Source organism: Channa argus, chromosome 22, assembly GCF_033026475.1.
Source record: "Channa argus isolate prfri chromosome 22, Channa argus male v1.0, whole genome shotgun sequence".
Taxonomy (NCBI): Eukaryota; Metazoa; Chordata; class Actinopteri; order Anabantiformes; family Channidae; genus Channa; species Channa argus.
Window position 1 is genome coordinate 13609436 of NC_090218.1, and position 27785 is coordinate 13637220.

Below are 27785 nucleotides of genomic sequence, written 5' to 3' on the forward strand. Positions count from 1 at the left end.
CTGTGTTTAAGGCTTAACAGATGTTTATGAGTCATATACCATCAGCAGCTGGATGAGACTTTGCTTTATTTAGAACAAGGTTATTTGTTACAAACAATGTGAACATGAAACTAGAAAACTGTTAACAGGAGTTTTCTGAAGAAGCCGAGCCTCTTCCAGGAACAGGTCTACACTTCATGATACTACACTTTTAACCATGCCTCATGACAACCACTACTGTAAACATTCGGAGACATAAAGCTTAAAGCTGAGAGAAAATCATCAGCATCTGTTTGTGTTGCTCTGAAGTTTCTCCTTAAGAGTTCATGAGCATTAGCAAAAAGTGAGCAAGCTGCACATGCAACATCATGAGTGAGCAATAAAACCGAACCCTCTGCAGGAGTTTTTATAATCTACTTTGTTTCCTGTCAGTCCTGTGTACTCTGCCTCTGCTGGACTTCTTTAGAAGAAGATCTTGTCGCCGCTTTTCATTCAGAAGCTGCTGGATACGTTTGTTTTGTGTTCGCTCCCGGATCGGAGGCATCCGTGCCACAAAGTAGTTCTGCTGTTCTCTGGTGAAATCAGTGTCCAACCCCAGGATCCTATACAGCACCTCATCCACTGAGTTGTTCTCCTTCTTCAGGAGTGGAATGTAGGAAGGAGCAGGTGACGTCAGCGGTGGTTTAGTTTCTGTCAGAGTGATGGGGCTTTGAAGGCTTCCCCCTCCAGACGATGTGGTGGTGATGTCATCAGGATCAGCTGATGTTGTGGTGAGGATTTGTGAGATGGGAGACATCCAAATTAGTGTTTGTGTTGAAGTTTGACCATCAGTTGTTGCCATGGGAACTGTTGCAGAAGGCCTTGTGGGAGTGGTGTTTTTCTTCTTGAATAAGTGTGGTGGAGCGGTTTTTCTTGAACGCCTTGTAGTAGTAGTAGTAGTAGTAGTAGTAATTGGAACACTATCATGAGTCTCAGAGGAGATTAAAGGATCCTCGTAGGACGAGTAGTCGTCATAATCGTCGTACTCCACATAGACAAATTCATGGCTTGTCCTGCTGGTAGTGGGTGGAGTCACTGTAAAGCTGGGAGGTGGTGAGCTGATTGTGTCACTGATGACATCACTGATGATGTAGCTGCCGTTGGACCAGGTGGAGGTGGACACTGAAGTAATCATGTCTGTGGGTAAATCCCAAGATCTGAGAAACAAGAAAATAGATCAGCACCATCAGATAAGAACGTGGCCCAAACACAGCAGAACGATTCACATGTAAAGACCCACAATAATTGTTTTAACTTGACCCTTGGTACAATCCCCCATCCTCCTGACGAATGTAAAGGCCAAGTCATTGTATCTGCTGGCACTCAGCATTGTATCTTTGACACAGGAGCTCCTATTTTCTGAAAGTGTTTTTGGGTAAATGCTTGAAAAGGGGTCTGTAGTGAACACAAGTTCTAAAGATCTTCAAATTTTATTCTCAGATATAAAATTCATTAGTAAATACCCCACTCATGCTTATTTTTTAGCTTTTATGAGTCTTAAAAATTTCAGTTGCTAACAAGTGGCTCAATAAGACTGCAAAGGTTGTACTTTAAACATCATTACGTTGGACAAAGAGACTCGTCTCCTCACTGATCTGTTTTACAGCCTTGTTCAGTTTTTAATTCACCATCACTGTCTTTCAGGTCACTGTGAGAAGAAAGGCTTCTGTAGACAAACGTCTTAAACCTCTTTGTCACCCCACTGAGTGGGGGTGGCGCTGTTTTAACAAGAGGGTAAAGACAATTTACAGGAAATGGGTGTTAATGTCAGGGTTTTGTGTATGTATGGACCCAACTGTAAACAACGTGAGATAAATTGTGGTATAAAAGAGAACTTTATTATGAAACGACACGACAAAAGGAATAACAAAGTCAGTTTAAGAAGGGTAGGCTGACAAACTGTAGATTCAGGAAATAAACACAATACATGAACTATAGGAACCAAGATTAAGACTTGGGCAATGGAACTGAACATAAACAAAGCCAGGATTAGCAAGGTTAGGGATACAAACAAGATTAGTGGAGATATACCAGGGCTAGTGAAAGTAAAAGTCAAAATACAAGCGTAAGAATTAAACTTAGTATGCACACACAAATCTCTGTACATACACACATATTGAGACAAACAAGTCTAAGTACATACACACATAAATAATTTTGCTACTATTCTACTTCCACAGATTTATATCCAAATGAACCAAGACAGGTAAACAAGAAGGCAGGGAGTTTCATGTGATAGCAAAGACAATGATCTGACAGGGATATGAGAGGAGAGCTGGGTTTGAAAGCCGGGACTAGGTGTAAACAATTGTGAAGTAATTAATGATCAAGCTGGAGGAATGAATTGGGGACAGGAAGAGAAGAAAGGGGTACAAAATAAAGCTCCAGAACAAAAAGTGAATATGAAGGACCAGATCATCTAAATGGAATTTGTGGGAGAATTTGTTGGCACTACAAAATTTGATGGAAACTCTGACAGCACAAAGATGAGTAGAAGTTTCGTTGTTTATTCATTTTAATAACTTGAAAATGAAAACAATTTAAGCAATTTAAGCTGTCTGTTTTCTGACCTTCTTCTCAGGTCACACTGTGGGGAGATTTTCAAAATAATAAGAACATTATCTTGTTGTCAGAAACTGTAATTTCTGTGCACAAGCGCAAAAATAATGTTTCCAAATTAAATTTTATTGTTCTTGAACCATTGTCAGCCAAAAACCTGCTATCTGTTAAAGAAGAAAGCAACAAAGGGCTGATGCACTTTTACACAATGACAACATGTTTTTTGGTACATTTTGTTCACTGGAGAAAAAGCTGTGGAGCTTTTCCCACTTGGTCATGTTTCCTTCCTCACAAATCCACTAAAAAGGTAAGGTTGTGTGTTGACTAGAATTAAAATCATCTGTTCCAGTGATATAGGCCCTAAGATGCTCGGCACAGATTAAAACTTTAGGTCTTCTGGGTCAAACAATGTACAATTAGCTGAAATTCTGTACGTCTGAAATACATCCAAAACAACTAATCTGACCTAAACACAGGCAGAACTGTTCCTGGGTGGGAGAATATGTTTGTAAAGAAATACCTGAACTATCCCCCAGCCCTCCAGCTGATAAAACACTCTCTGACCTGCTGTTGTTGTTCGGTGAGATCATGCTGCTAACGTTGTTTGTGCTGCTGAGGTTTGCTTCACTGCAGGACTTGCAGCACATCTGCCAGTATCCAGAAATGGAGCAGTACCGACTCAGCGCATCCATACGACAAAACACTGAACGGTCGCCCCGACAACGCTGCCCTGGAGACAAAGCAATAACAGCTGTCAGTCAGCCCTATCTATCAGCATCAGATTCCAGTGGTAGTAAAGTAAAACATAGAGATAAAGGTAATTGCACTGCTACATGGATGGATGGACTGACTTTACCTATTTGTCAGTAGCATTTACATGTATGTTTCATCTCAGAAGGTGGATATAATTTGTTAAGGATTAAACACATGAGCTAGACAAACCTCTTTAGGTGGATTCCAGCTGAATTTAAAGAAAATTTAAATATTTTAATTGTATCTAAAAATTTTGGCAAAAGAAAATTTGAATTAATGTGAATCCATCCTCTCCATCTATTGCTGCTATTTGAGTATTAGAAGTTTCTTGATGGGCACAAAAAACTGCTGGACTTAATTCTGAAGTTGGTGCCTAGAAGGAAGAGAGGGCCATTTATTGAAATAACTTTTCCACTTCAGGCTGGTGCATTCAAAGATTCAATGATTCAAAGTGTTTATTGTCATATGCACAGACAGAAAGCATGTTTCCCTGCACAATGAAATTCTTACTTTGCCGTCCACACTAAATGTTATGCAGTAAAGTAAAATAGAAAAAAAAAAAAAAAGAACAAAAAAACAAGAGCAATAAAGGTGAGGTAGTGCAGTTCTTAATAAAGGCAATAAAAACTGAGGTAGTGCTGTTCTGAAAAAATGAATGTGCATATGAACATAATCCATATGTCAACACTTCAGACCAGCCATCATTGTGTGTGAATGGTTGAATGAAAAACAACGGTGTAAAGCACTTTGTCTGGTAAGACGTGCTTTTACCTTTTTTTTAAATTATCAATGGAAGGGGTCAGTGGAACCTGTTTCATGCACACCGATATCCCATCTCATGTTAACAGTAGATCATGTGTTTTGACTTTCTGTTACCCAAAACAAAAATTAGCTTATATGAGCCTCAAAGATATCAGGGTCTGTGTCTACAGACAGCCTTTTGTCCTGCGAGAGGAAAAGACATGATTAAGAAGTTCAGGAAAGAAGCGAGCATGCAAAGAAATCAGGGAAAAAGAAAAGGATAAAGGGGAGATAGGGTGGCAGGATGAAGAAGAGTCTGTGCGTTTTACTGGGGGAGATCTTTGGAGCTGGGAAATCTGGGTTGGACCTGGACAGCCACTGGATGATGTTCTTCTGGTCACCTGCAGGCAGAGACACAGTCAGCTACACATGGACTACAACTCCCAGCATCCCTTAATCCCTGCCAGTACATAAAGGTCTTCACAATTTAACGCATACCCTCCCATTCATTACTACAATTGGTAATACGGACACAGAAACCCATTCTCAATGCAAAAATGGGAAGTCTGGAGAATAACAAGAATTGGAAAGAGGCTACTTTATTTTTTGTGTCTGACTTGACACAATATGAAAATCTAGTTGTATACCTTTGATATATTAAAACATGCAGGTGGTGTGCTATACCTGCCAAAAGTTTGTGTGGACACAGATACAGACATGCAAAGAGTATGACATGGCCTGAAATGACCAGAATGTGGTTGGCTGATGCATACCACTGCAGGGCGGGGCCTGGCAAGTCCGGCTTGTGATTGGTTGAGGTTTGCTGCAGTTTCCAGATGAACTTTCAGCTCTCAAACATGCAACTTGACGCTCCTGAGTCCCGTTTCCACATGAGACTGAACACTTGAAACACAAAGGTGTTAATCAGAATTTAAACTTAATATGTAAGCTTATTCACACTTATTTTTGGGGTTATATTCGATACAGATGTTTAAACTCCAAATATCCTCCATGTATGACTGTTGCGTGACAAATTCACTATTATGTCAGTCCAGAAGAAGAAGTAACATAGTGGAGAGGAAGAAAGAAAATAAATGGAGTCCACAAACAAAATATGAGAAGTAGTAAGGAGGTGAAGAAGGTGGTGCACAAAGAAGGGATGCGGACAGAAAACACAAATAAGAAAGTTATATAATACACAAAATAAAGACAAGAAGGGGGAGTCCAGAAGTCTCAGATTGCTAGTAGAAACACAAGAATATTTGTAAACTATGCTGTTGTCTTAGTCCTCATACTGGGGTCCAAGGCCCAGCTCGCCAAGCAGCAGGGCATGGGACACGGTTGCAGGCTTGTTTCCCATCTGGTCGGTTACCGCCGCAGAGCTTGCTGTGCACCGAACGCTGCTGCTGCCGCCCCTTGCCGGGCTCCTGCTGGCAGCTCACCCAGCGACGCTGCCACCCAGTCTGACCACAGGTGGCGCTGCAGTCCTCCCAGTCCCCAGTCACCCAGCTAATTGGGCAGAAACAGAAACATGTGATTAGACATGAGGTTGTTGTCCTGGTGTGTCATTCATCTGGAGACTGGTCTTGGATGACTTTTTTGCTCTACCCATATCAGCTGTATGCTACCCTGGCAACTTGTTTTGCATTACCATGGTGGGCTATAGTGTCTTACCGCGGCAAGCTGCAGGTGTCCGTATTGCAGATGCGGCTGATGGCTCTTGGTTTATTAATGCTGGAGCAGAACATCCTATGCACCATTTTCCCATCAGCCTTCCTCCTGCACCCAAACCTGGTGTACTGTTTCCCTGGCAACCATAGTTCGCTGTTAACAAACATGTTATTGTTACCCTGGTAACCAAAAAGCAGACTGTTATTCAGCAGGAGAGGAGCATACCTCCTCCGCAGGGTTTGGAACAGTGTGACCACTTTTTTAGTGCCCACTCGTAGAAGATGGTGTCCTCCTGAACCATGTTGGACTCCAACGAAAACCGGAGACGATCTTCGATGATGTACTTGTAGGACACAGTCACCTTGGAGTCACCATAAGGACGTATCTGATGGACAGAAACAATATGATGGTTACTAACACAATGTGAGCATGTAGCGTCTCTGGTGATGATGGACTTACCAGGAGCAGGACTGCATACTTCAGTGGTCCTTTAGTCTGGATGAACTCCTGCTCTACAGTCTTGCTGTACTCCCACAATACACCCTTCTCTATTACCACTCGAGACTCTGGGAGCTCATGTTCATCATTTAGGAAGATTTGACCCAAGTCCAGGTTCTTCAAAGCTGTAGCAGGGAACAGAAAAAGAATGTTTTCTACAAAATGTTGCTAGACAAAATTTCTTCATACTGGACCTGCACCTCGCTCCTCTTACCCAGGACGTGAGGAGTTCCTTTGAACTCCTGGATCTGAAGGTGTCTGGCTCCTTTGGGGATCTCCAGGATCTTCAGGTAACCTGGGCCATAGAAACCATAACCAGTCAACTGTTGGTTCTTTAAGGATCGCAGAGGAACTCAATAGTAAGTGCACCACCCGTCCCCATCACTTTGACTGGATCCTGTTTTAGTTGAAGGACCTGTTCAGACCTTGTTTCTTGGTGCTGCGGGTGAAGTTTCCCTTGATGATCTTACAGCTGGAGTTATCTCCACCACAGACTCCACACCGATCATCCTGCTGTTCTGAAGCGATCTGTCCATCACAGCCCACATGCTGTATGAGAGAGGAAACGAGACAAAGCTTATTACTTATGTCTTCTTGTCTGTAGGTTTTACCTACAGATACATGTAGTTCGCAAATACGCAACTTAAAACATGCAACACGAAAGTTAGAAAGGAAGTGGCGTTCCAGAAATTTAGAAGAATCTCATTTAGCCTGGAAAAACTGTTTAAAAATGTACAAAAATGCTCTCAGTGATGCCAGAACAGCATATTATCCATCATTAATAAAGAGAAAACAAGAACAACCCCCAGTTTCTGTTCAGCACTGTAGACAGGCTGAGCCATAGTTCTGTTGAGCCTAGTATTCCCTTAACTATGAGCAGCAATGACTTCATGACTTTCTTTATGAATAAAATTGTGGCTATTAAAGAAAGAATTCAGCAGATCCTCCCCCCAAATATTACAGATAGATGTTCACATACAGCAGTGCTGGAATCATCACTAAGGCCCCAATCTCTCTTAGACTGCTTGTTACCCATAGATCTCTCTGAGCTAACTTCAATTATTACCTCATCTAAACCAACAACCAGCCTGATTTGACCCTATTCCAACTAGACTGCTCAAGGAAGCTTTACCTTTAATAGATATGTTCGTATTAGATATCATCAATCTATCTTTAGAAACAGGCTATGTACCACAGGCCTATAAGGTAGCTGTAATTAAACCACTACTTAAAAAACCCTGTCTTGACCCAGGTGTTTTAGCCAATAACAGACCGATATCTTATCTAACCTTTATTTCTAAAATCCTTGAAAAAGTAGTCACAAAACAATTATGTGACCATCTGTACAGGAATAATTTGTATGAAGACTTTCAGTCAGGATTTAGAGTTCATCATAGTACAGAAACGGCACTGGTAAAAGTCGCCAACGATCTTCTCTTGGCATCAGATAATGGATTAGTCTCTATAGTTGTTCTGTTAGATCTTGCTGCCTTCGATACCATTGATCACAACATTTTATTACCGAGACTGGAACATGAAATTGGGATTAAAGGAACTGGACTAGGTTGGTTTAAATCTTATCTATCTGATAGATTTCAATTTGTTCATGTGAATGATGAATCCTCCATGCATACAAAGGTTAGCTATGGAGTTCCACAAGCCTCTGTGTTAGGACCAATACTTTTTACTTTATAAATGTCTCCTTTAGGCAACATTATTACAAAAAACTAGTCCATGTTTTTGTTACTTCTAGATTGGACTACTGTAATACCCTACTTTTAGGATGCCCCAGTAAGTCCCTGAAGACCCTGCAATTAATCCAAAATGCTGCAGTGAGAGTGCTGACTGGAACTAGCAAGAGAGATCATATTTCATCTTCACTAGCTTTTCTCCATTGGCTTCCCATTAAATTTAGAATATGATCTAAAACCCTGCTTCTTACATATAAAGCTGTGAATGGACAGGCTCCATCATATATAGAAGACCTCATAGCACCATATCCCAGTAGACCACTTTGATCTCAGAATGCAGGCCTACTTGTGGTTCCCAGATTTGTAGAATGGGAGGTAGAGCCTACTATCAAGCTCCTCTCCTGTGGAACCAGCTCATAGTTCTGATTCAGGAAGCAGACACCCTATCTACTTTTAAGTCTAGGGTCAAAACCTTCCTCTTTGATAAAGCTTATAGTTAGTTATAGTTATAAGATTAGACTGCTGGGGACCCCCCCTCCTGTCACTCTCTCCTCTCCTCTTACTTCAAATTGTAACTACTGTATATTGTAACTACTGTGAGAACTACTGTTCTCCTTCTTTGTCTCCCTCTCGCTGTCCCTTTTTGCGGGTGTCCTCGGGCTTTGAAGCTGTTTGTTTTCCAGTGTGCAACTACCTGTCCTACCAACCTGCGCGATGTTTTGTTGTTGCTTTTGTTGATCTTTTTCTTTTCTCTCTTCCGTTTCCACTCACCCCAACCGGTCAAGGCAGATGGCTGCCCACCCTGAGCCTGGTTCTGCTGGAGGTTCCTTCTGTTACAGGGAGTTTTTCCTCTCCACTGTTGCCTAGGGCTTGCTCAAGGGGGAATTGTTGGGTTCTCTCTATACATCTTTAAAGTCTTGACTTTATTCTGTAAAGTGCCTTGAGATGACTTTGTTGTGAATTGGCGCTATATAAATAAAGTTGAATTGAATTGAATGTATAAAATTATATAAATAAAATATATCATGTTTATTTAACAGCTTCATAAATAAAAATCTATTTCCAAATAATCTCCCAAGGAATTTTCTGAACAGGCTCATACTATATAAGAGGATACAAGGTGAGTGACATGTGCAAAATGTGAAAGGCTTTTACCAACACGCACTGTATTAATACATATACAGTTTACTATTGTAATGTAATGTCAAGTTCAAGTTAATATTGTAGTAATAGTCACTGTCACAATGTAGTAATAGTAAACAGTCTCAGAGCTTTGTCTCTTTCTGTAGGTAATACCAAATTACATAGTACTTCCATAAATTTGAACCTATAAAATAAAATGTTATTATAAATCACTACGTATGGATGCTCCAGATGTTTTTAGGATAACAAACCATCAATTACAGTCAACACTCCAATGAGAGAAAAATTAATTAGGAAACATAGAGAGAAACAAAATAAAGACCTCACACTCTCCTCGGACGCAGACACTGTAGATGTCACTGTAGGAACACGGTGTCCCATCATGTACCATTGTGTTCATGGATACGGCTGCCCCCGTCTCCTTAGACTGACAATACAAATGACAGCGCTTGTCGGCTGAAACACACAGAAACATGGAGAATGTGTTGGAGGCTACAGTTGGGAAACCTCAGTGGATGAAAGTATCTAAATACTGTATTCACGTAGTATTAATAGAAATATGTGCAGCAGCAGAAATGTTCTTGCCCACTCTGTTCATTCTGCCTCACACACACCTGGCTCTGCCCCATTAACTGCTCTCTCCCTGCCTCAACACACCCGATTTCAGTTGCATTCAAGTCTCAATACATTAAAGCCCTCAACTCCTTGTCCTTTTGTTCTACCGACCTTCAGCTCTTTTTTTTAAATAACAAACATCTTCCTTGTTTCATGTTTGATGTAAGCTAGTCTTGGACTGTGGTTTTGTTAGTTTTCAGATTTTCCATTTCTTATAGGTAGATAGTTAGCCTATGTACCTTTGTTGTGTTCTGAGATCCCCAGTGAACTGTTTTTCCCTAACATACTCTTCTTACTGTTTTGCATTTGGGTCCACCATTCTTTACAAGCCTTGACTGTAGACCTCTAGACTAGAAACCCACAGGACTAAACTATGTTACTGTAAAGGAATCTGTTAAAACTGGCTCCACTATCACCATCTACAACAGTAAGACACTGTATGCACATTTGTGCATGAATACAGTATATTATATATCACAGGTAACAATGTAACCGCAAGCCAGACACACTGTGTGTCCAAGAGACCAGGTGAAAAGGTAGCAAGGTTAGAAGCTTAGGAGCAGGGTTCAAGTTGTTCTACCATGGGTCAGATAGGAAGAGAAATGGAGTAGAAGTTATCCTGAAAGAGGAGTTTGTGAGGAATGTTCTAGAGGTAAAAGAGTATCAGACAGGCTGATGTGTCTGAAGCTAGAAACTGAAGGTGTGATGTTGTTAGTGGTGTGTCATCTGGAAAGAGGAAAGTGGACAAGGAGTGTCTCTGTGTGTCATCTGGAACAGTAAGTAGCAAAGATTAGTAAGAGTGAAGATTTAGAGAAAGCGTATGACAAGGTGCCGAAAGAGGAACTGTGGTATTGTATGAGGAAGTCTGGAGTGGCAAAGAAGTACGTTAGATTGGTGCAGGACATGTATGAGAGCTGTAAGACCGTGGTGAGGTGAGCTGTAGGTGTGACAGAGGAGTTCAAGGTGGAGGTGGGTCTGCATCAAGGATTAGCTCTGAGCCCCTTCTTTTTTGCTCTGGTGATGGACAGGCTGACAGATGAGGTTAGACAGGAATTTCCATGGACTATAATGTTTGCAGATGACATTGTGATTTGTAGTGAGAGCAGAAAGCAGGTGGAGGAAAATCTAGAGATGTTGAGGTCTGCTCTGGAAAACAGAGGAATGAAGCTTAGCCGCAGCAAGTCAGAATACATGTGCTCAATGAGAGGGAGCCAGGTGGATTGGTGAGGTTAAAGGGAGCAGAGGCGAACAAGGTACAGGATTTTAAGTACTTAGGGTCAATGGTTCAGAGGAACAGAGAGTGTGGAAAAGAGGTGAAGAGGCGAGTGCAAGCAGGTTGGAACGGGTTGAGAAAAGTGTCAGGTGTGTTGTGTGATAAAAGAGTATCAGCGAAAATGAAAGGAAAGTTGTTGACCGTGTTGAGACCAGAGATGTTGTTCGGCTTAGAGACAAGCAGAGCTGGAGGTAGCAGAGCATAAGATGTTGAGGTTCTCTTTGGGAGTGACGAAGATGGACAGGATCAGGACTCAATACATCAGAGGGACAACTCATGTTATATGTTTTGGAGATAAAGTCAGAGAGGCCAGATTGAAGTGGTTTGGACATGTTCAGAAGAGAGATGTTGAATATATCATTAGAAGGATGCTGAGGTTGGAGCTGCCAGACAGGAGTTCTAGAGGAACACCAAAGAGGAGATTTATGGATGTAGTGAGAGAGGACATGAAGTTAGTTGGTGTGAGAGAAAGGATGCAGAGGATAGAGTTAGATGGAGGGACATGATTTGCTGGGGAGACCCCTGAAAGGGAACAGCCCAAAGGAAAAGAAGACATATCAGAGGTAACATTTTACTGTTGAATCAGGACTTAGATATTTGATTCTCAAAAATTTTCATTGTGATAATAATAAAACTGAGTACAGGACTTTCATTTTGAAATAGAAATTTGGTACACAGACGATCTGAGTACTTCAGCTTATGGAAACTTCTTTGGAGCTTTCCAAGTTCAAAAAGATAGAGACTCAAATATTTTCAGAGTTGAAATTGTTAAAGGGAGGAGAGTTTCCTTCCACTTACAGATTCCTGAGTGATGAGTTTAACAGTGGAGAGGAAACTTTCATCTAGTTTGTTATCTTCAGCAGCTAAAAGTCTGTGTGTGTGTGTGTGTGTGTGTGTGTGTGTGTGTGTGTGTGTGTCTGTGTGTAAGAGTGAAGACGTGCGCATATCTAATACGCATTTATATACATTCAAGTGTTAGTATAAAGTGATTTACAGTCAGGGTGTTCGTATGGCAGCCAGTGATGTTTCATTCCATCGTGTTCAAAGGCTGGATTCCAGAATTTACACTGATCCTCCCTAAAACAGAGAAACAACACAAGGCTGCAGATGAACTGAGTTAAGAAACATAGGGCAAACCAGAGTTGAGTTTTGTAAGGTTGAGTTCAGAATAAAGTCTGTGTCCTCTAAAAAAACCAAAACAGTTCAGCAGGATCAAAACAGATTACTCTTCTGACGCTGTGACACATGAAAATAAAATAGATATAAGATGAAATACAGTTTCTGACTTTTCTGTAATGATTTAAATTCTACATGTGTTTTTCAACATTGCAACATTGTCTCTCAGTTTACCAGTCAGTCTACATTCCCTCACCTATAGTCATGAGCTCTGGGTAATGACTGAAACAATAGGATGCTGAATACAAGTGGCTGAGATGAGTTTCTTCTGAAGGGTCAGCCTTAGAGATAGGGTGCAGAGCTTGGACATCGAAGCCAGAAACCTTTGCTTGGGATAAGGATGTTTGGAAAGCTGTAATAAACCTGCAGAGACTGCGACCTGACTCTCGATAAGCTAAAGATATGTATGTACAGGTGGATTCTGTCAGCAGCTTAATGGTAGTTGATATACCTGTTGAGCTGAGGAAGTCTGTTGTGTTTCATCATTTTCTGCCTCCAATTCAGACTTTTTCCTCTGACGCTCCTCTATACTCACCCTGCTTTTACCCTCCCTTTTATTACATTATAGATTGTTTTACTGCTCCAGCTACAGTCAGCTGAAACGTGTGAGAGATTAATTCACAGCAGTTTGTTTCTTGTAAGTGGTCTAAGTCAAATTCTCCAGAAATGTGGTTTGGGGTCCAAATTCATGTGCACTGCCATCCAGACTCCATATTGATTACTGTATGTGGAGTACAGTCAAGATAAGTGAAAGGAAAATAGTCAAGTGGAATCAAACAGATTGAGATGGAGTGTAAAACTGAAAAGGAAGGCCTAGTTTATATCAAGTCAACAAAAGACAAACAGTACAAATTTATCCAGTTGAGTTGAGTTGAATACAGTGGGGTAAAATACAACATAAGAGAACAGAAAGGACAGTAGATCTGCTGACCTGAAGTCAGTCAGTGGAGCACACTCTTCTTGGTTGCATAGCTGGAACTCGTAGCTGTTTCCGAAGCAAGTGCGCCCCCCGTTAACAGGACTGAGAACAAAAAGAGGATAGCCTGTCTGATTGGTTCCTCTGAGCTATGACATCACACAGAACTGACAGCTCACTCACGCTGGATTGTTGCAGAATCTCGACCGAAACCTAACGCCACCCCCGCAGGTCCTGGAGCAACTGCCGTAAGAACTCCACGTTCCCCAGCCCCCATCTTGTTTCAGGAGGTTAGGGGTCAACTTCATGCAGTATCCCTTAAAACAGTGCTGAGGAGAAAGCATTGGTTTAGTACTGGGCTCAGGCTGTGGTTAGCCTAGCTTAGCATAAGCATCCTTTCAAAAATAAATTTACAAGCTGAAAGAACATGAAATAAGGTCATTCTGACAACAACAGATTTGACCTTAATACTATCACAAATTTAAATTCAAATTTCAATGTCCCACACACAGAAAGAAGCTTCTCCTCAGTCTGTTTGTCTTACATTCAGGGAGAAAACTTTCTGACCGCATCAGAGAGAACAGTATATTGTTGGGGTGGCTTAGGTCCTCTACTATCTTCCTGGCCCTAGTACAGCACAGCTTGATGTAGATTGAGTGCAGGTCAGGGAGCTGGCAGCGAATGACGCGTTCAGCCACACCAACCTTTGAAAAGCTTGGCATTCCTGCATTGTGCTGTTTCCAAACCAGGTTGTGATGTTACCCATCAGAAGCCTCTCTGTGAGGTAGGAGTGAAAGTTCCTAAGCACCCTGGAGGGCAATCTGTAGTATCTCAAGTGCCTGGGGCTGTAAAGATGCTGACGGGCCACTGGGTTCTTGTTGATGATGGGGGGTCTGGTAGTTTCTCTCCTGCTTTGTACTGAATTCCACTATAAACTCCTTAGTCTTGCTGACGTTCAGGAGAAGGTTGTTCTTCTGGCTCCAGATCTCCAGGTTTCTAATCTCCTCTAGGTAGGCCGTCACTGATCAGGCCCACCACAACGGTGTCATCAGCAAACTTAATGGTGGTGGAGTTAGTTACCACCATGCAGTCGTATGTGTACAATGAGTATGGCAGGGGACTCAGGACACTACCCTGGGAGGGGCTCCAGTGTTGAGGGTGAGGGAGGCTGAGATATGTCTGCCCATTCTTACTGTCTGTGGTCTACAAGTTAGGAAGTTGGAAATCCACTGACAAAAAGATGCGTCCCACATGCCCTAGCTTGGTAGTGAGTGTGGAGGAGCAAGTGATAAGTACAAGGTCTGCACTAATTCTTGACGATCTTTTACTAAAGTAAAAGTACCACAATATATAAGTAGTCCATTACAATTTCTGAGTTTGAAAAGCAATAAGTAAAGCACTACAAAATGGTCTGCACTTTTATAGCGGCTTTCTACCTTTTGGCGCTCAAATGTGCTTTACACTGCTTCTCATTTACCCATTCACACTCATTATCAGACACACTCACACACCGATGGGGGAGGTGCTGTGCAGCTGGCCAACACTCACCGGGATAAAGTAAGTTGGGGTACAGTGTCTTATTTAAGGACACTTCGACATGTTACTGGAGGAACCAGGGATCCATCCAACAACTGCGGGATTGGTGGACAACTGCTCTACCATCCTGCTCCACAGTGCCCCTGATCTACAGTGGTCACGCTGTTGCACCACTTATTGTTCTCTATTAAACGCATGTGACATTCCATAGTTCTGTCCATGCGGTGAACCAGCAAAAACTCAACCGACTGAATGGTGTAGTTTGGTACCCCTGGGTTCAGCCATGTATCAGTGAAGCAGAGGAAATTCCAGTCCAAATGTCACGCTGGGTTTTAATCCTGGCCCTGAGGTCATACTGTATGCCCGAGCTCTCAGTCTGTGCCTGACACCTGCTTGTTTCCCCGGGGGGCACCACTTTGGTCGCATCTCAGGATCTCACTTGGCCAGCCTGAAGTTTAAAGCTGTTGTATTGTGAGTCTGTTGTAGACCAATGATAAGAGTGTTTCTTTCCATACCTAATGTAAGCCATGATATAGGGACTGAGGTTTAGATAGCAAGATACTTAAAAACACAAATAAACAAGAAAGTGAAGTCGGAGCAGTTATCACGGCAGCCAACCTCACAGGCACCATCTTTCATATCCTCATGAACCATGAAACAAATATTTCATTAGTCCTTTTAGTTTTAGGAAAACAGAAAAAATAGACACATTTAGATTAAAAAGAGACAGGATTGTATTATGTACCACTGAACAGTGACATAAACATGTTCTGTAACACTGGCTCAGAGACACACCAATAAAACCCTTGTTTTCTACTCTTGACTAAAGTTAAGTTCATTTCATGTTGATTTTCACAGATGGAAATGTCAAACCTCATTATACTGAGACTAACCAGACACCCACAGTAAAACATTTATTTGAACGAAGTCTAACTTTCCTTTTGCCAAAGTGAAATTTTATCCTTTAACTGCTCATAAGACAAGAAAATCTCTTTATTTCTGATGATGTCAACATGCTGACGTCTGATCCTTAAATTCCTCACCTTCCCCGGTCCACACTTTGTTCCATCAAGTGGTGGACCTTTCTTGGTCTTACAGAAGAATGGGTTATCGTAGCTGCTGCACCACAGCTGTTTACAGGGGTCATGGTTCGTGTACTAAAAACAAACACAGACATTTAGAATATGAGAGATAATTTACAACATACAGACATACAACATCAGAGTGAGACAGAGACAGATGACACCAAACCAATCCTCATTCAAACAGCAAGAATTAAAGTTAAAAACCAGTGTAAGGACACATTGTAATAAACACCAAATCTTAACCAAAAACAATCTGAACAAAACTGCAAACAAGCAATTTAATACGAGAGGAGCGTGAAACTAATAATTCCATCATGTAGAAATGTTGGAAACTCCCTGAACAAAGAACGATCAGATTCAGATTAAAGGCTCTGAATAAATGTGATCTGTTTGGTTGGTGGAAATGATCCTTTGATTGATGTAGTTTGTCTGGTAACATCCTGAACAGATGTGATGTGTGTCTCCAGCCTGAAAACTCTTGTTCCTGTTTGGGTTGTTTTTCATCCTGGAAAATGTAACACTAAATTAAACTATGAAGGATTACTTATATCTGAAACGAACTATGCAAAGATGGGAAATTAGACAAAAAACAAGTAGAGATTTTTAGGTTTTCCATTGTCTCCAACACTCTTCAGGATGCAGAAACTTTGAAAGTATGAAGCTTTTTATAAATGTTAAAAAGGTAATCGGTCACAAAAAGACATACTGCAGTACAGAGACTGTAATTTATTCCGAAGTCGAAGCGACACTGTTGATCCATTGAGTAATGGAACCCTGGTAACGGAGGCTGAGCCGGCCAGTTGTGGTGGAACGGATCATCACGAAGACAGTCATATGTTCTGAAGTGACAGGCAGAGGTTTTGTTTGACATATGTTTTTGTGCAGGCGATGTTGGATGCACCATTAGAGCAAAATAATCATAAAGTTTTAGGTAGTCTTCAGAGCTTCCATTGATTACAGTAAAGTTCAAAGGTAGTACTAAGTACTGACTGCAGGTACTTGTGCAGTTCCCTCCAGCTGCAACGAGACCAGTGGTAACGATGGAACGTTGCCTGAACCCGCGGAGACATGATGCTTCCCAACATCACATCGTCCTCACAATTGTTGGCCTCACCATCATGCTCCATCCCTAACCTGAGGATGGACAGAGAAAGACACGTGCACACAGGTACTGGAAACAAGCAGGAGCAGAGTTCTGACTGAGACAGAAATATTATCAACGTACAGACTCATGGGAAAGCTCCACACATTATGGTAACAATACATTTAAGTCCATTGTTGTCTGTGTGTGAGGACATCTGGCAATCGTCTCTACACCTGGGAGTCTCTTAGATCATCATGTTACTTGTTTTTGAAAATACATTTAATTAAAATGTAAATCTGCTTTTACTAGAACTAACAACATATTTGTATTATTTGAAGTGTGTATATTTGTGTATCTCACACGTGTCCTGTTTCGTGGGCAGCTACGAAGGCCGAGGAAAAGCCGTCGTCAAAGACAAGCACGCAACTCCGATGTAACTGACACATTCCTGTGACTGGAGCGTAACCTGCAGACAGAGAGGTCAGTAGTGATTAGCAGCACTAGTGGTAGTAGTGGTAGTAGTAGTACTAGTTGTATTAGCAATGGTACCCTGCATGCCATTGGAACCAAACTCCTGTCTGGTCAGGTAGATGGTGTGGTCGTGCTGCTCAGCGTGACTCTGGTTTCTGTGCTGTAGATACGACCAGCCACAAACATTCTGCAGACTTCTCTGGGGATTCCACACTGAGATCAGCTGCTGGGACTGATGGAGGGACAAAAATGGTTTTATTCAAGGGAGTGTAGACCTTAAAAAAAAAAATTCAGAAAGATCTTAACATTTATGCAGATAAATGGAGTGCTAGCACAGGGTTTCTGCTCACAGATGTACCAATGGATCTAGACTTCAAAATGAAAACTTTACTCAGCTAGTCATGTGAAATCAGAATTAACTTGAAGTCTGGGATGTTTGACAGGGCGAAAAATGAGACCAGCATTTACTCTATTTATCTACAACCTTTGACAAATGTCTTTTCTGAAAGACAACTGGACCAGGAAACACCGGCCTCAGTTCAGTACCTTTGTTGGAGACAATATGACGATTCTGACCAGGACAATGTTGATGTTGGCACCCAGAGAATGATCCTGGTAGATCTCATTAACCTGACACAGACAGAAATTGATGGCTAGTATATGTGGGTGGAAAAAACATCAAATCTACTCCAGACATTTATGATTAAGACTCCTGTTTCCTTCTCAGAAGTCTCAGTTTTACAGTAAAGGAGTTTTCTGTAGTTTTCAGCTCTAGTTCTTGTAGAGTCGATCTGGTAAACTGGTTCCAGGTGAGAGACTAGGCACCGTGGACAGACCTTATCCAAATGAAGTAAAGTAAGACCTATTGGATCCAGACTTGGGAGGGAAGCTCAAGCATCATGGGTCGTGGCAGAAGCAGGGACTGAAACAGAAGCAGTGACTAACTTTTTTGGAAAAACAAAACAAATTCCCCTGGGCTATAGTGCAAAGGAAAAACTCCCTTTACCAGAAGAAACCTCCGGCAGAACCACGCTCTGGGCAACTCTGTGGCTCAGGGCTGGCGTAAGAATGGTTGGGAGTCACATTCTGAATATTGCTACAGGCCCACATGGATTCAAACGGTGAATTCAACATTTTTTAATTAATAAAGAATTTATGTTTTCACCTACTATGTTCATCAGGGTCAAAAGATATTTCTGAATGTGGTCTTGTCCGTGGAAAAGGAGAACAGAATAATCCACTGCCAACAAAACCTGGAGGGGGAAAACAGAGTCAGAGCAAAGGTTAAAAGTTCATTAAACAGCTCATCAGTGGCCATGCTAAAAAGGTCAATAACCTCGATGTTAAAAAGTTCAGCCTCCTCAATGTAGCGCCGTCTTCGAGCTGATCCTGATCCTGACCAGAACATATTCTGCTTCAAGTCAACAGAACCTAAAAGAGGAGCTGGGGAGAAACAAGAAAAATCTCAGTGATCCGAGTCAGTAGTTTGTTTCTCCTTGTGTGAGCATGGTGTATCCTGCACAGCAGATCATCTGATCAGAGAACAGACAGAGACACATGAATCATGTGTCACACTTATTTCCCATGGACGTGTTGACAGACCTGAGGTCAGTCGGGGCATGAGCTGTGATGTTATTGGCCGATGAAGGAAAACTTTGTTAGACAAATGGAGATGGTACTTCAGTAGCTTTGGTGAACTCAGCAGATCCTGTAGTTTCAGCTACCGAATCTAAAACACTGAATAATAATGGACAGACACGAAACTCTTGCAGCCTGAGATAGAATGACTGAGATAAGAGTTTTCTAACCTTTCTGTTTTCAGCAGACATCACTGTGAGAGCAAACACTCTTGCTGTATCTGTGTTTACTGACAGGATGTTTTTCTGCACCTTAAACATTGTGGAAAGGGAACTGTGTGTGTAAAAACCAACATCCATCATCTGTCGTATGTTTTCCCCTTTCTAAAAGTAGTAGTAGTAGTACATCTTCTCCCCAGATCATAGGAAGGATCCTGGAGAAAATAAAACTGTGCGCCCGCTCCTATTCGTGTTTATGGAGCAGAGTTAAGATGGAATGTGGAAAAAGGCTGTTCAGGCATTTTTGTCTGAGCTAAAGCAGAAATTAACCTTTACTGCTCCTCTGTGCTTTGTGTTTATGCAGAGAGCATGTTTGAGCTGCAGGAAAACAAGACTCAGAGCTCCACAGCTTCAGTCTCAAACCAACAACAACAGGCACTGCACTAGAAATTTGTCTGCACACAGTTTTTTGGTTTTACTGTGACACTTCATGGGCTGCACATACACTACTCACAAAAAGTTACGGATATTCGAGTTTTGGGTGAAAGTTTAGAAGATACCTAAAATGCACTATAACCTTTACAGGTGACGTTAATTTGACCTTCTCTAAACTTTTGAATGCACATGTCCAACTGTCCAATGTATCGGTACTTACTGCATAACATGCTATTCTCTAACAAGGTGATTAACAGCAAAAATCACAATGTGATTCTGTGGGATCCATGAATCGACAACTACATCATCTGGTTCAACGGCAATTTTTTTTTTTTCAATTTTTTCAATTTTTTTTCAATTAACAGCTCTGGAGCATTCACGGGAACTCTAACATGGGGGTCATCTGTTATGTCAGCCCATTCCCATTCCTGCGGCGTCAAAAAATGTCGCTGTGTCCTTGTTCTTTTGTTCTTTTGCGTTACATGCTAAAACTTGAGGGGCCGGTATGTGTTGGTGATCAACACTCTGAGATCCAGTGTAGCTCAATGGAAACCCTGACACAACCAATATTTGACAATGACAAAGAATATAAAGTGAAAAAGGCCCCTAAGGAGTTGGACCGATACAGGACTTTTCCACAGGAGACCAGGGTTCAACTCTAGTGCGAGACATTGTTCGCTTTAATGATGTTGTTACACATGTGGTTACTATAGTTAAGAAGTACGTGTGAAGTTGTCACTGTTTATAGTGTTTTGTTTTTATCTAATTTGACTTTTAATGTAACCTTACTATGAAGTAAGGTTGTTTTCTCTAACCCTAACACAGTTTTACGTGTATGCCAAGTCATTTCCCATGGCCTCAAATGGTGACGCTGCTGGAACATGATGCCAAATAGTACCTGTGGTGACAATGTGATACAAAAACCTGCATGAACCTTTTCAGTCTCACATTTGTTTAACCTGAGGTTTAAACTGTACAGATACAGGTAAGGTTACGGTTTGAGGTTGGAAGGTTTAGTTAGGCATGAAACAGAGTAAAAATCAGTACTTCCTCAATGCATTATGTTGGAACAGTTGTTACACACTGAAAATAAAAACCAACTCCAGTGTAAAAGTTTTGTGTTTTGTGATCCATCCACCTCCTCACGTAACAGACTAATGTTCCCTGCAGCTGTCAGATGTCACCCAGCGGTTACACAATTGGACAGTTGCCACAGGAAGAGTGTCACATTTACTGTCCTGTTTTGATGTTATGGTGAAGAGGTGAAGTTTGTCATCAGCAGATGTCATCAGAGTGCTAACAGCTGACAGGCGTGTGTTGTGCAATTATCCACTAATTGTTTGGTTTCTGACACTCAAATCCGGGTTGTTCCAGATGTTTCGAACAGCATTTGTTTTTTGTGCAGTGATGGAAATGACAGCTCAGAAACAGACAGAGCTCGATGTCCATGGAGCTGAAAGGCTCGGCTTAGTTGAACTAAGGTGCAACCAAACTGCCTCCTTGATATGTTGAACACAGAGTCAGAGCAAGTTAGAAGCTGAACCATCTGTCAACCCTCAGCCCAAACCTCCAAAACCTCCAAAAATCTGAAGCCGGGGAGCTGGGAGCTGGGACTGCCACGTCGCAGCTGGCTCACAGTGAGAGTGTAAAGCTGCCAAGTTCCCTGGAACAATTTCACTGTTTGCACTTTGTTTCTTTCCTTCTGCAGAAACACCAGGTATTCTACAGGACTGTAACACACCACACTCTAACTAACCCTGTATGTGGAAGTGAGGCACTGAGACACACCTGTGACCCCCTGACAGGCTGGGCTGAGTCTAAAGGTCAAGTTCTGTCAAGTCCAGGTTGTCATGTTTGAGTTACAGCTGCAGATTCTGAACTGTTGCTTGTTTCTGAAGCCAGGTTTATTCTGTTCCACAGCATCAAGTCAAGTCTCAAAATCTGGTCCCTTGCACAGAGTCAAGTCTGTCTGTCAGTCAGGATGGTTTCAGTTAAAGTCAAGTTTTAATCCAACTCTCTAATTTAACTTTTCAGTTCAGTTTCCTGCTGAGTCTGAGTTTGTCTCACCTCGGAGGAAGTCATTCTCAGCAGTTTGATTGGCAGCTGTTTGTTTCTTGATGACAGCAGAGGAGCGATAAATGATGTGTTGTCGACCTCCTTCTTCCTCTTGCTCTTCCTCTCCTCGTGTCCTCCGTTGTTCTAATGGCTCAATGAAAAACTCGTCCTGACTCGTCCGGATCATCCCTGCCTGGAGACACACAGGTTTGTTTCATGAATAGAGACTTTTCACCAAACTGTTCATTCCCGTCACTGCAGCACAAAACTTTTTTTCCACATAAGTCTGTATTTGTTTCTGTCAAACTGTCTTAGATCTACTCCTGTAGGATTCTAAACTCGAGTGAATAATAATAACAAATGTAAACATGCAGAACATAAAAGTAAAAAAATAATTATTCCTTTAATTATTAAACGTTCTGCACACTTGTCTGTAGAGAACTGCTATTCCAGATTTTATATGGGACCAATAAATTCAGCATTTCTCAAAACTTAATTTTTCACTGAGATAGTGAACTTGTTTTTTCACGTTCACTTTTAGGAAATCCCTACATGTCTGAGCACTGGTCCACTCTGGGTCGCAGATAGTTATTAATTTGGATGTCTGAAAAGCCTTCAGAATTTTCTGATGATTTAAAGCAAGATCAGAGTTTGATGCAGGTCTGGGCACTAGAGAACCCACAAACAACATTACATTCATTGATTGATTTAAAAAAAATTTTAAAGCTTGATATCCAATCTAAAATATTTGTGTGGCAAAGGTGAATCAGTCTGTAGTCTTCAGTCTATATAAGTCCACATTGAAGACGGACTCAGCAGTATTAAACTCCAACTCAGAGATATTCGGCCATTGGAAAAGCTCCGCTGCAGCCTCATTGATGATAAACAACAAAAACCAGTGTTTCTGTTATTGTGTCCACCTTCAGCAAGAATTAGCAGCTGTGTCTTTAAACTGTTTCCTTAGCCATTGCAGCAGGAAAATCCTCTCTTTCTGTCCTCCTGTCTCATCTTTCCTGCACATCTGGTTCACATCAGCTGCTCTGCTGCTGCTGTGAGAAGTGAAACTAAATTCAGACTGAACCAAGCTGATTCCTCTGAGCTGAAGTCACAACAGTATCAGTACTTTTTAGAGTGTTTGGCTTCTGTCTCTGCAGAGCTCATGTCTGTTCACAGGCTCAAGTTTCTGCTGCATTAAAGTAGACTTCCTCAACCTTTCTGACATTTTATTAGTTAAAGTGAATAAATCCCTTTCTGTTTTACTGATCTTTAAATATTTCCAGTGTGACTGAGCACTCTCTCTGGTTTCAGCCGCTCTCTCTGCTGCATGTAGGGGAAGTCCCTAGGCTCAAAGAATTGCTGCAGCTGGTCACACATCTGCGTCCATCTGCCGCTCAGCTTCATCACAGATGATGATAATGACGACACCTTAAACAGTATCATCCCCTTTAATGAGATGGTTTGGGATGTTTTCCAACAGCTGCTCTTCCAAACATGATTTCGTTTTCTGTTTTTTAATCATAATTTCTTAATCATTTTTGTGGAAGTAACTGGATTTAGGATATATAAGCATAAAATCAGTTAAACCTATTAAAAATGTCACAGAGCTGGTTCTAATTCAGGACTCAGAATCTGGTTTTCTAAACTACAAAGCAAAGATTCAGTGAAACATAAAACAACAGAGACATCATGGAGAGTTAAAACAAACTGTAGTAAACCCAGCTCACTTCCAGGTTCCTGTGAGCAGAAGAAGAAGCTGCAGGCTGCACAGATGCCCACAAATGCATTCAAACCTCCAGTCACATGACTGCAGCCTCTCAGTTTACAAAGTCCCTGACCTCACTCAGCTCAGCTCAGCTCTTTATAGACAACCCATGTATTTCCACAGAGTACAGGAAAATGCCAATGGAGCTTGATTCCTTTCACAAACTCTAAATGAGGCTCACACACTTATGAACACACTGACTGTTCTAGACACATCCACATAGGAGTTCATGTAGCTCTGCAGGGTCCACTGATCACAGATAACACAGCAAACAATGAAGCCAAATCATGTTTTTCAAAAGGATCAAGATGTAAGCAGACAGACAGAAATTGTGTTTAAAAGACAAAAGAAGCTGCAAACTTTTATCAGTTTGTTGAACAGGAAGTTACATTTTTAACTAAGCTTCAGAAGCAGGACTTTTCGTTGTGTTTCTTCAGCTCCTCCCCTGGCAGTTTGTCATCCTTAATACTTCCTCCCTTTACCACCATACTCAGCTCAGGCAGAGAAGAAATCCCAGAGATGGAACCCCCCGACACTGAGTCTCCTCCTCTCCAGCTATTAAGGTGCCCCAGAATAGCCTAGCAGGACAACTCCTTCATTCATCAACATCCTCCATCACCATTTCTGTCCATTAAACCATCACACTCACACTGAAACAGCACAGGACCTGACACACGTGAGTTTGACTCTTTGTGCTCTGCACAGACTGGATTGTCTCACCCTGGACTGAGAGGACAGAGTCTGCTTTCTTAAGACTTGCAGCTCATTTTATCTGATAACTCAAGGTTCTAAACAGTCGATTGAGGGTTCTACATGTTGGTGGCAGCTCTGATTGACTTTCTCTCAATAAGACACTTGACTACTGTTTATATTCATAGTATTGTTGTCGCAGTTGCAGTGTAAAGTGCTTTGTGTACCAACAGATAGAAAAGCGCTATATAAGTGCAGACTATTTATTTTGTGGTGCTTTACTTAATGCTTTTGAAACGCAGAAATTGTAATGGACTACTTATATAGTGTGGTACTTTTACTTCAGTAAAGGATCATCAAGAATCATGTTGTTTCTGTGGGTCCTCTGACCCAGTTGTGGTCCACAGCCCAGGTGTCGGGAACCTCTGCTCTTATTAAACATCTGTGTGATTTTAGCTAAAACCTACCAGTCCATCACAGTTGCTAATGGCGACAGATGTGTCTTTCATGTTGGACACCTGCCCTGTATATAAGCAGTTGGTGTCTCCTATTGGCTGAGAGTGAAGGTGCAACCCCTCCTCCCACTCCATGGTGGCGGTGGGGGCCACAAGACGAGAGTTGGGACGCAGCCGCAGGTGGAGCTCCTGGCCAAACACAGTCACATTGTAGAAAAGCTCCGTCTCCTCTGACATGTAACTCCAGCTGTAGTTGGATGATGATGCTTCAAGAGGTGGGTTTTCATGTGAGTGGGTGTGTCTTTTACTGCGGTGCAAAGGGTGGACGGAGACTGAGGTTGACAGGAAACGGCCTTCTGAGTCAGTTCTGATTGGACGAACTAATCCAAAGTCTGAGAGAACCTGATGGAGAGAATCTAAGAGACAAAAAGAGAGAGATTACACTGAGGACATTTTCGCTATGTGAGGACATTTCCACATTGTAAGCGCATTTCTAAACTGTGAGGACATTTCCAGCTACGACACAGGAAATAATGAATTCAGAACTGAATCTTTCATTATCCTAAAACCCCAACACAGAACCATCAAGATTTATGGGACAAATAGGTACAGGAGAGAAGGAATGTTCCACAGATTCCTAGACACCACAGACAGAGTACAGAGGGACATTCCCTCATTCACAGCTGGAACCATCAGAACATAATACTGGACTGCTGCTGCTTCTTCACATTTCATTAGCACTTGAAGAAAGCAGTTTGTGACTTGCTTGTGATAGCAGATCTGAAAATAAAGTCGTGGTGTTGTAGGTCAACAATGGGGAGGAGGAACACAGAGCCCAGCTGAGGTGAGACATTCAGGTTGACAACATTTGACGTTATTCTTGTCTCTGTACACTAAAGAAAAAAAAACACAATAAAATCAGCAAGTACAAGCCACAAAATAGCACAAACCTGCATAAAAGAGAGAATTTGAACATTCCTGGTGGCTGTTTGTCCCCCGTCTGTATGTGTTTGGAAGAAAAAGAAGAAAGCTTTTTTGCTAACATTTATGCTAATTTACCACATAGCATCTTAAAACTGAGCAGGTTCGGCAGTGAATCCCATAAGGGAGGAGGACAGAGGACGACTGACAGTGACTGATTTATATGCTGAACTTTACCAAGGGATTTACATAAGGAACAGTGGTTTCATTTAGATTTTATATTTAAGGGAGACACTGAGTCTGTGTGATTCTTCTGTTGTAGAAATAGTGAGTTCATTTTTGCTCAGTTGTCAATTTATTAGGTACACCAAGCTAAAACTTACTGAATCGAGTTTAATCAGACAACCTTAGTTAAACATTGTAACTCTGAGTGTGGAAAAAGGCCAAGTAGCTAAAAAGTACAATGGAATTTTGTTTTTGGTAAAATTGATTTTATGAAATTGGAAACAAAAATGTATTGATCCAGAGTCAATATCTGGCAGGGCATCAGTATCAGTACTAATATCCAAATAAATAAATAATAAAACAAAGATACAGAGGCTTATAAAAATAGTAGTAACAGTAGAAGTAACAGCAATGTCAATAGAAGCTGTGTTAGAAGAATTGAGAGTAATTCTGATAAATAAATAATAAAGTAATAAAGTATCAAATTACTTTAAAACCAGTAATTATAGCATGAATAACAGTACCAATAGCTACTGACTAGTTTTAATGTTAACAGTAATAAGTGTTGTATAGGGAGTAGAAGTAGCAATACAGGGGTAGAAAAAATAAGCGGCACACAGTACTTGTGGTAAAAGTAATCGTAGCAGTAGAAGCATTAATAGTACATATTTTAAAAGTAGTATTAATTATAAAAGTACTATAATGAAAGAGAACTCTAGCAGTAGTAGATACAACATTACAACAGTACTAACAAACATAATATTGCATTACAATGTACAAATAACTGAAGCACCAAAAGTAACTTTAACACAGTGTAGCATACAGTACGATGATGATAGTAGTAGAAACAGTAATTGTAGAAGTATTAACAATAACTATAGTCGTACTGACAGCAGCAACTGCAACAGCAGCAGTAACAATATAGTAACGGTAGTAGAGGTCCATCAACTGTATGTCAGTAGTAGCACTAGCATATAGTACATAGTAAATGTCAAAAAAAGCTAGTAGTCATAAGTACTAAAAGCAAGAGTAGAAGTAGTATTAATTACAGTACCAATAGTAACAGTACTCCTGATGAGGCCAGAAGTAATCCTGACAAGAGGAATACTAACTAAGTAGCAGTAGCAGTAGCAGTGGTGTAAAAGTACTCACAGAGGAAACTTGTTGCTGTGAACACGTGTCACACACATGATGTCATATAGAAACTGGACATGTTAAACAAACATCACCATGGTAATGTTACTGTAAACATACGAGACATACTGTGACATGTCAGAGATAATCTGTGATCTACAACATCTGGCAGCTCAATCACATCTGTAAAGTTTCAAGTTTAACCCCTTTGGAGTCTGCAGTTGCATTTGAAAATGTTTTTACCTTTATGTACCAAATAAAAAGATGTTTACCATTGACCCAATCATGTGATTCGAACATGCGACCATGATCATGGGCTCCGTAGAGGTTTAGATCCAACATCTAGATAAATTAATTTCTTTCTCTGGATGCTGTCCTCTGACTGAGAGTCCATCTTCCATAGACTCTAGATGACTTTAGATGAAATAATAAAGCTGTACTTTAGTAAACTGTATTCTACTCTACTTAGGCTAAAAGAGGATTAATAACTGAGTTGGATTTTGGTTTTAGTAGTTTTCAGTCAAACTAAAACAGACTGACTATGCCAAGGATTCCAAAACGTGTACTGTATAAATTTACTTTACACATATACAGTACATAGTGTTTATCTACTCTAAACTCTGCCAGACAAATAGAAGAACAGCAGCTCCATCTGCTCAGAGACAAACCATCCAATAACATACGTTAAAACTACAAGTAGTTCTAAGTCAGTGTAGTACTACACATACTAGCGGTAGCAGTAGGAGTAAGATAGTAGTAGCAATATTACAGTAGCAGTATGTCTCACCTGTGTTTTCAGTGAGGTAAACTGAGAGTGAACAGTTGATCTGCAGCAGAAAGACAAATATCAATGATCCATAACCAAAGTACTCCATCCTAAGAGACTGAGACATACTGAAAGACAGAGACAGAGTGTAACTGAGAGCTGCAGCGCAGACTGAACTCTGAGACCACACTCCTCCGCTCTATCTCAGTGTCTCCTCCCTCTGTCTGTCTGTCTGTCCCTCCTCCCCCTCACTGCACACTCTCATCTGTCTCTGTTTGGACAACATGGCAGTACACTAGTTGTATACTGCCATGTA

The 27785-nt window shown here is 41.2% G+C and overlaps 1 protein-coding gene across 2 annotated transcripts; it reads right to left on the reverse strand.

Annotated features, from left to right (window-relative positions):
• Nucleotides 1–49: 49 nt before the first annotated feature.
• LOC137107863 (A disintegrin and metalloproteinase with thrombospondin motifs 2-like) lies at nucleotides 50–27651 on the reverse strand. Of its 2 annotated transcripts, XM_067491953.1 has the most exons (25): nucleotides 27491–27651; nucleotides 24436–24839; nucleotides 21529–21709; nucleotides 18567–18673; nucleotides 18400–18483; nucleotides 17777–17860; nucleotides 17309–17462; nucleotides 17120–17225; nucleotides 16666–16809; nucleotides 16382–16514; nucleotides 15634–15747; nucleotides 13238–13383; nucleotides 13070–13159; nucleotides 11957–12039; nucleotides 9397–9530; nucleotides 6666–6789; nucleotides 6455–6535; nucleotides 6202–6365; nucleotides 5968–6127; nucleotides 5746–5878; nucleotides 5367–5580; nucleotides 4845–4974; nucleotides 4401–4472; nucleotides 3142–3307; nucleotides 50–1175 (listed from the first exon to the last, which is right to left on the reverse strand). In XM_067491953.1, exons 1-25 carry the CDS (start codon nucleotides 27594–27596, stop codon nucleotides 386–388), a joined length of 4104 nt encoding a protein of 1367 aa, XP_067348054.1. In that variant the 5' UTR covers nucleotides 27597–27651; the 3' UTR covers nucleotides 50–385. The 2 variants fall into 2 exon arrangements, with proteins under 2 accessions (XP_067348054.1, XP_067348055.1); XM_067491954.1 differs by lacking the exon at nucleotides 17777–17860.
• Between the last annotated feature and the right edge of the window lie 134 nt (nucleotides 27652–27785).

Excerpts from the sequence above, each read along its gene's own strand:
- LOC137107863 (XM_067491953.1), bottom strand. The coding sequence starts at position 27,596 with ATGTCTCAGTCTCTTAGGATGGAGTACTTTGGTTATGGATCATTGATA. Across the intron at positions 13,160-13,237 it reads AGATTCTGCAACAATCCAGC|TCCTGTTAACGGGGGGCGCA; the intron begins GTGAGTGAGCTG and ends TTTTGTTCTCAG. Across the intron at positions 6,366-6,454 it reads AGGAACTCCTCACGTCCTGG|CTTTGAAGAACCTGGACTTG; the intron begins GTAAGAGGAGCG and ends TCCCTGCTACAG.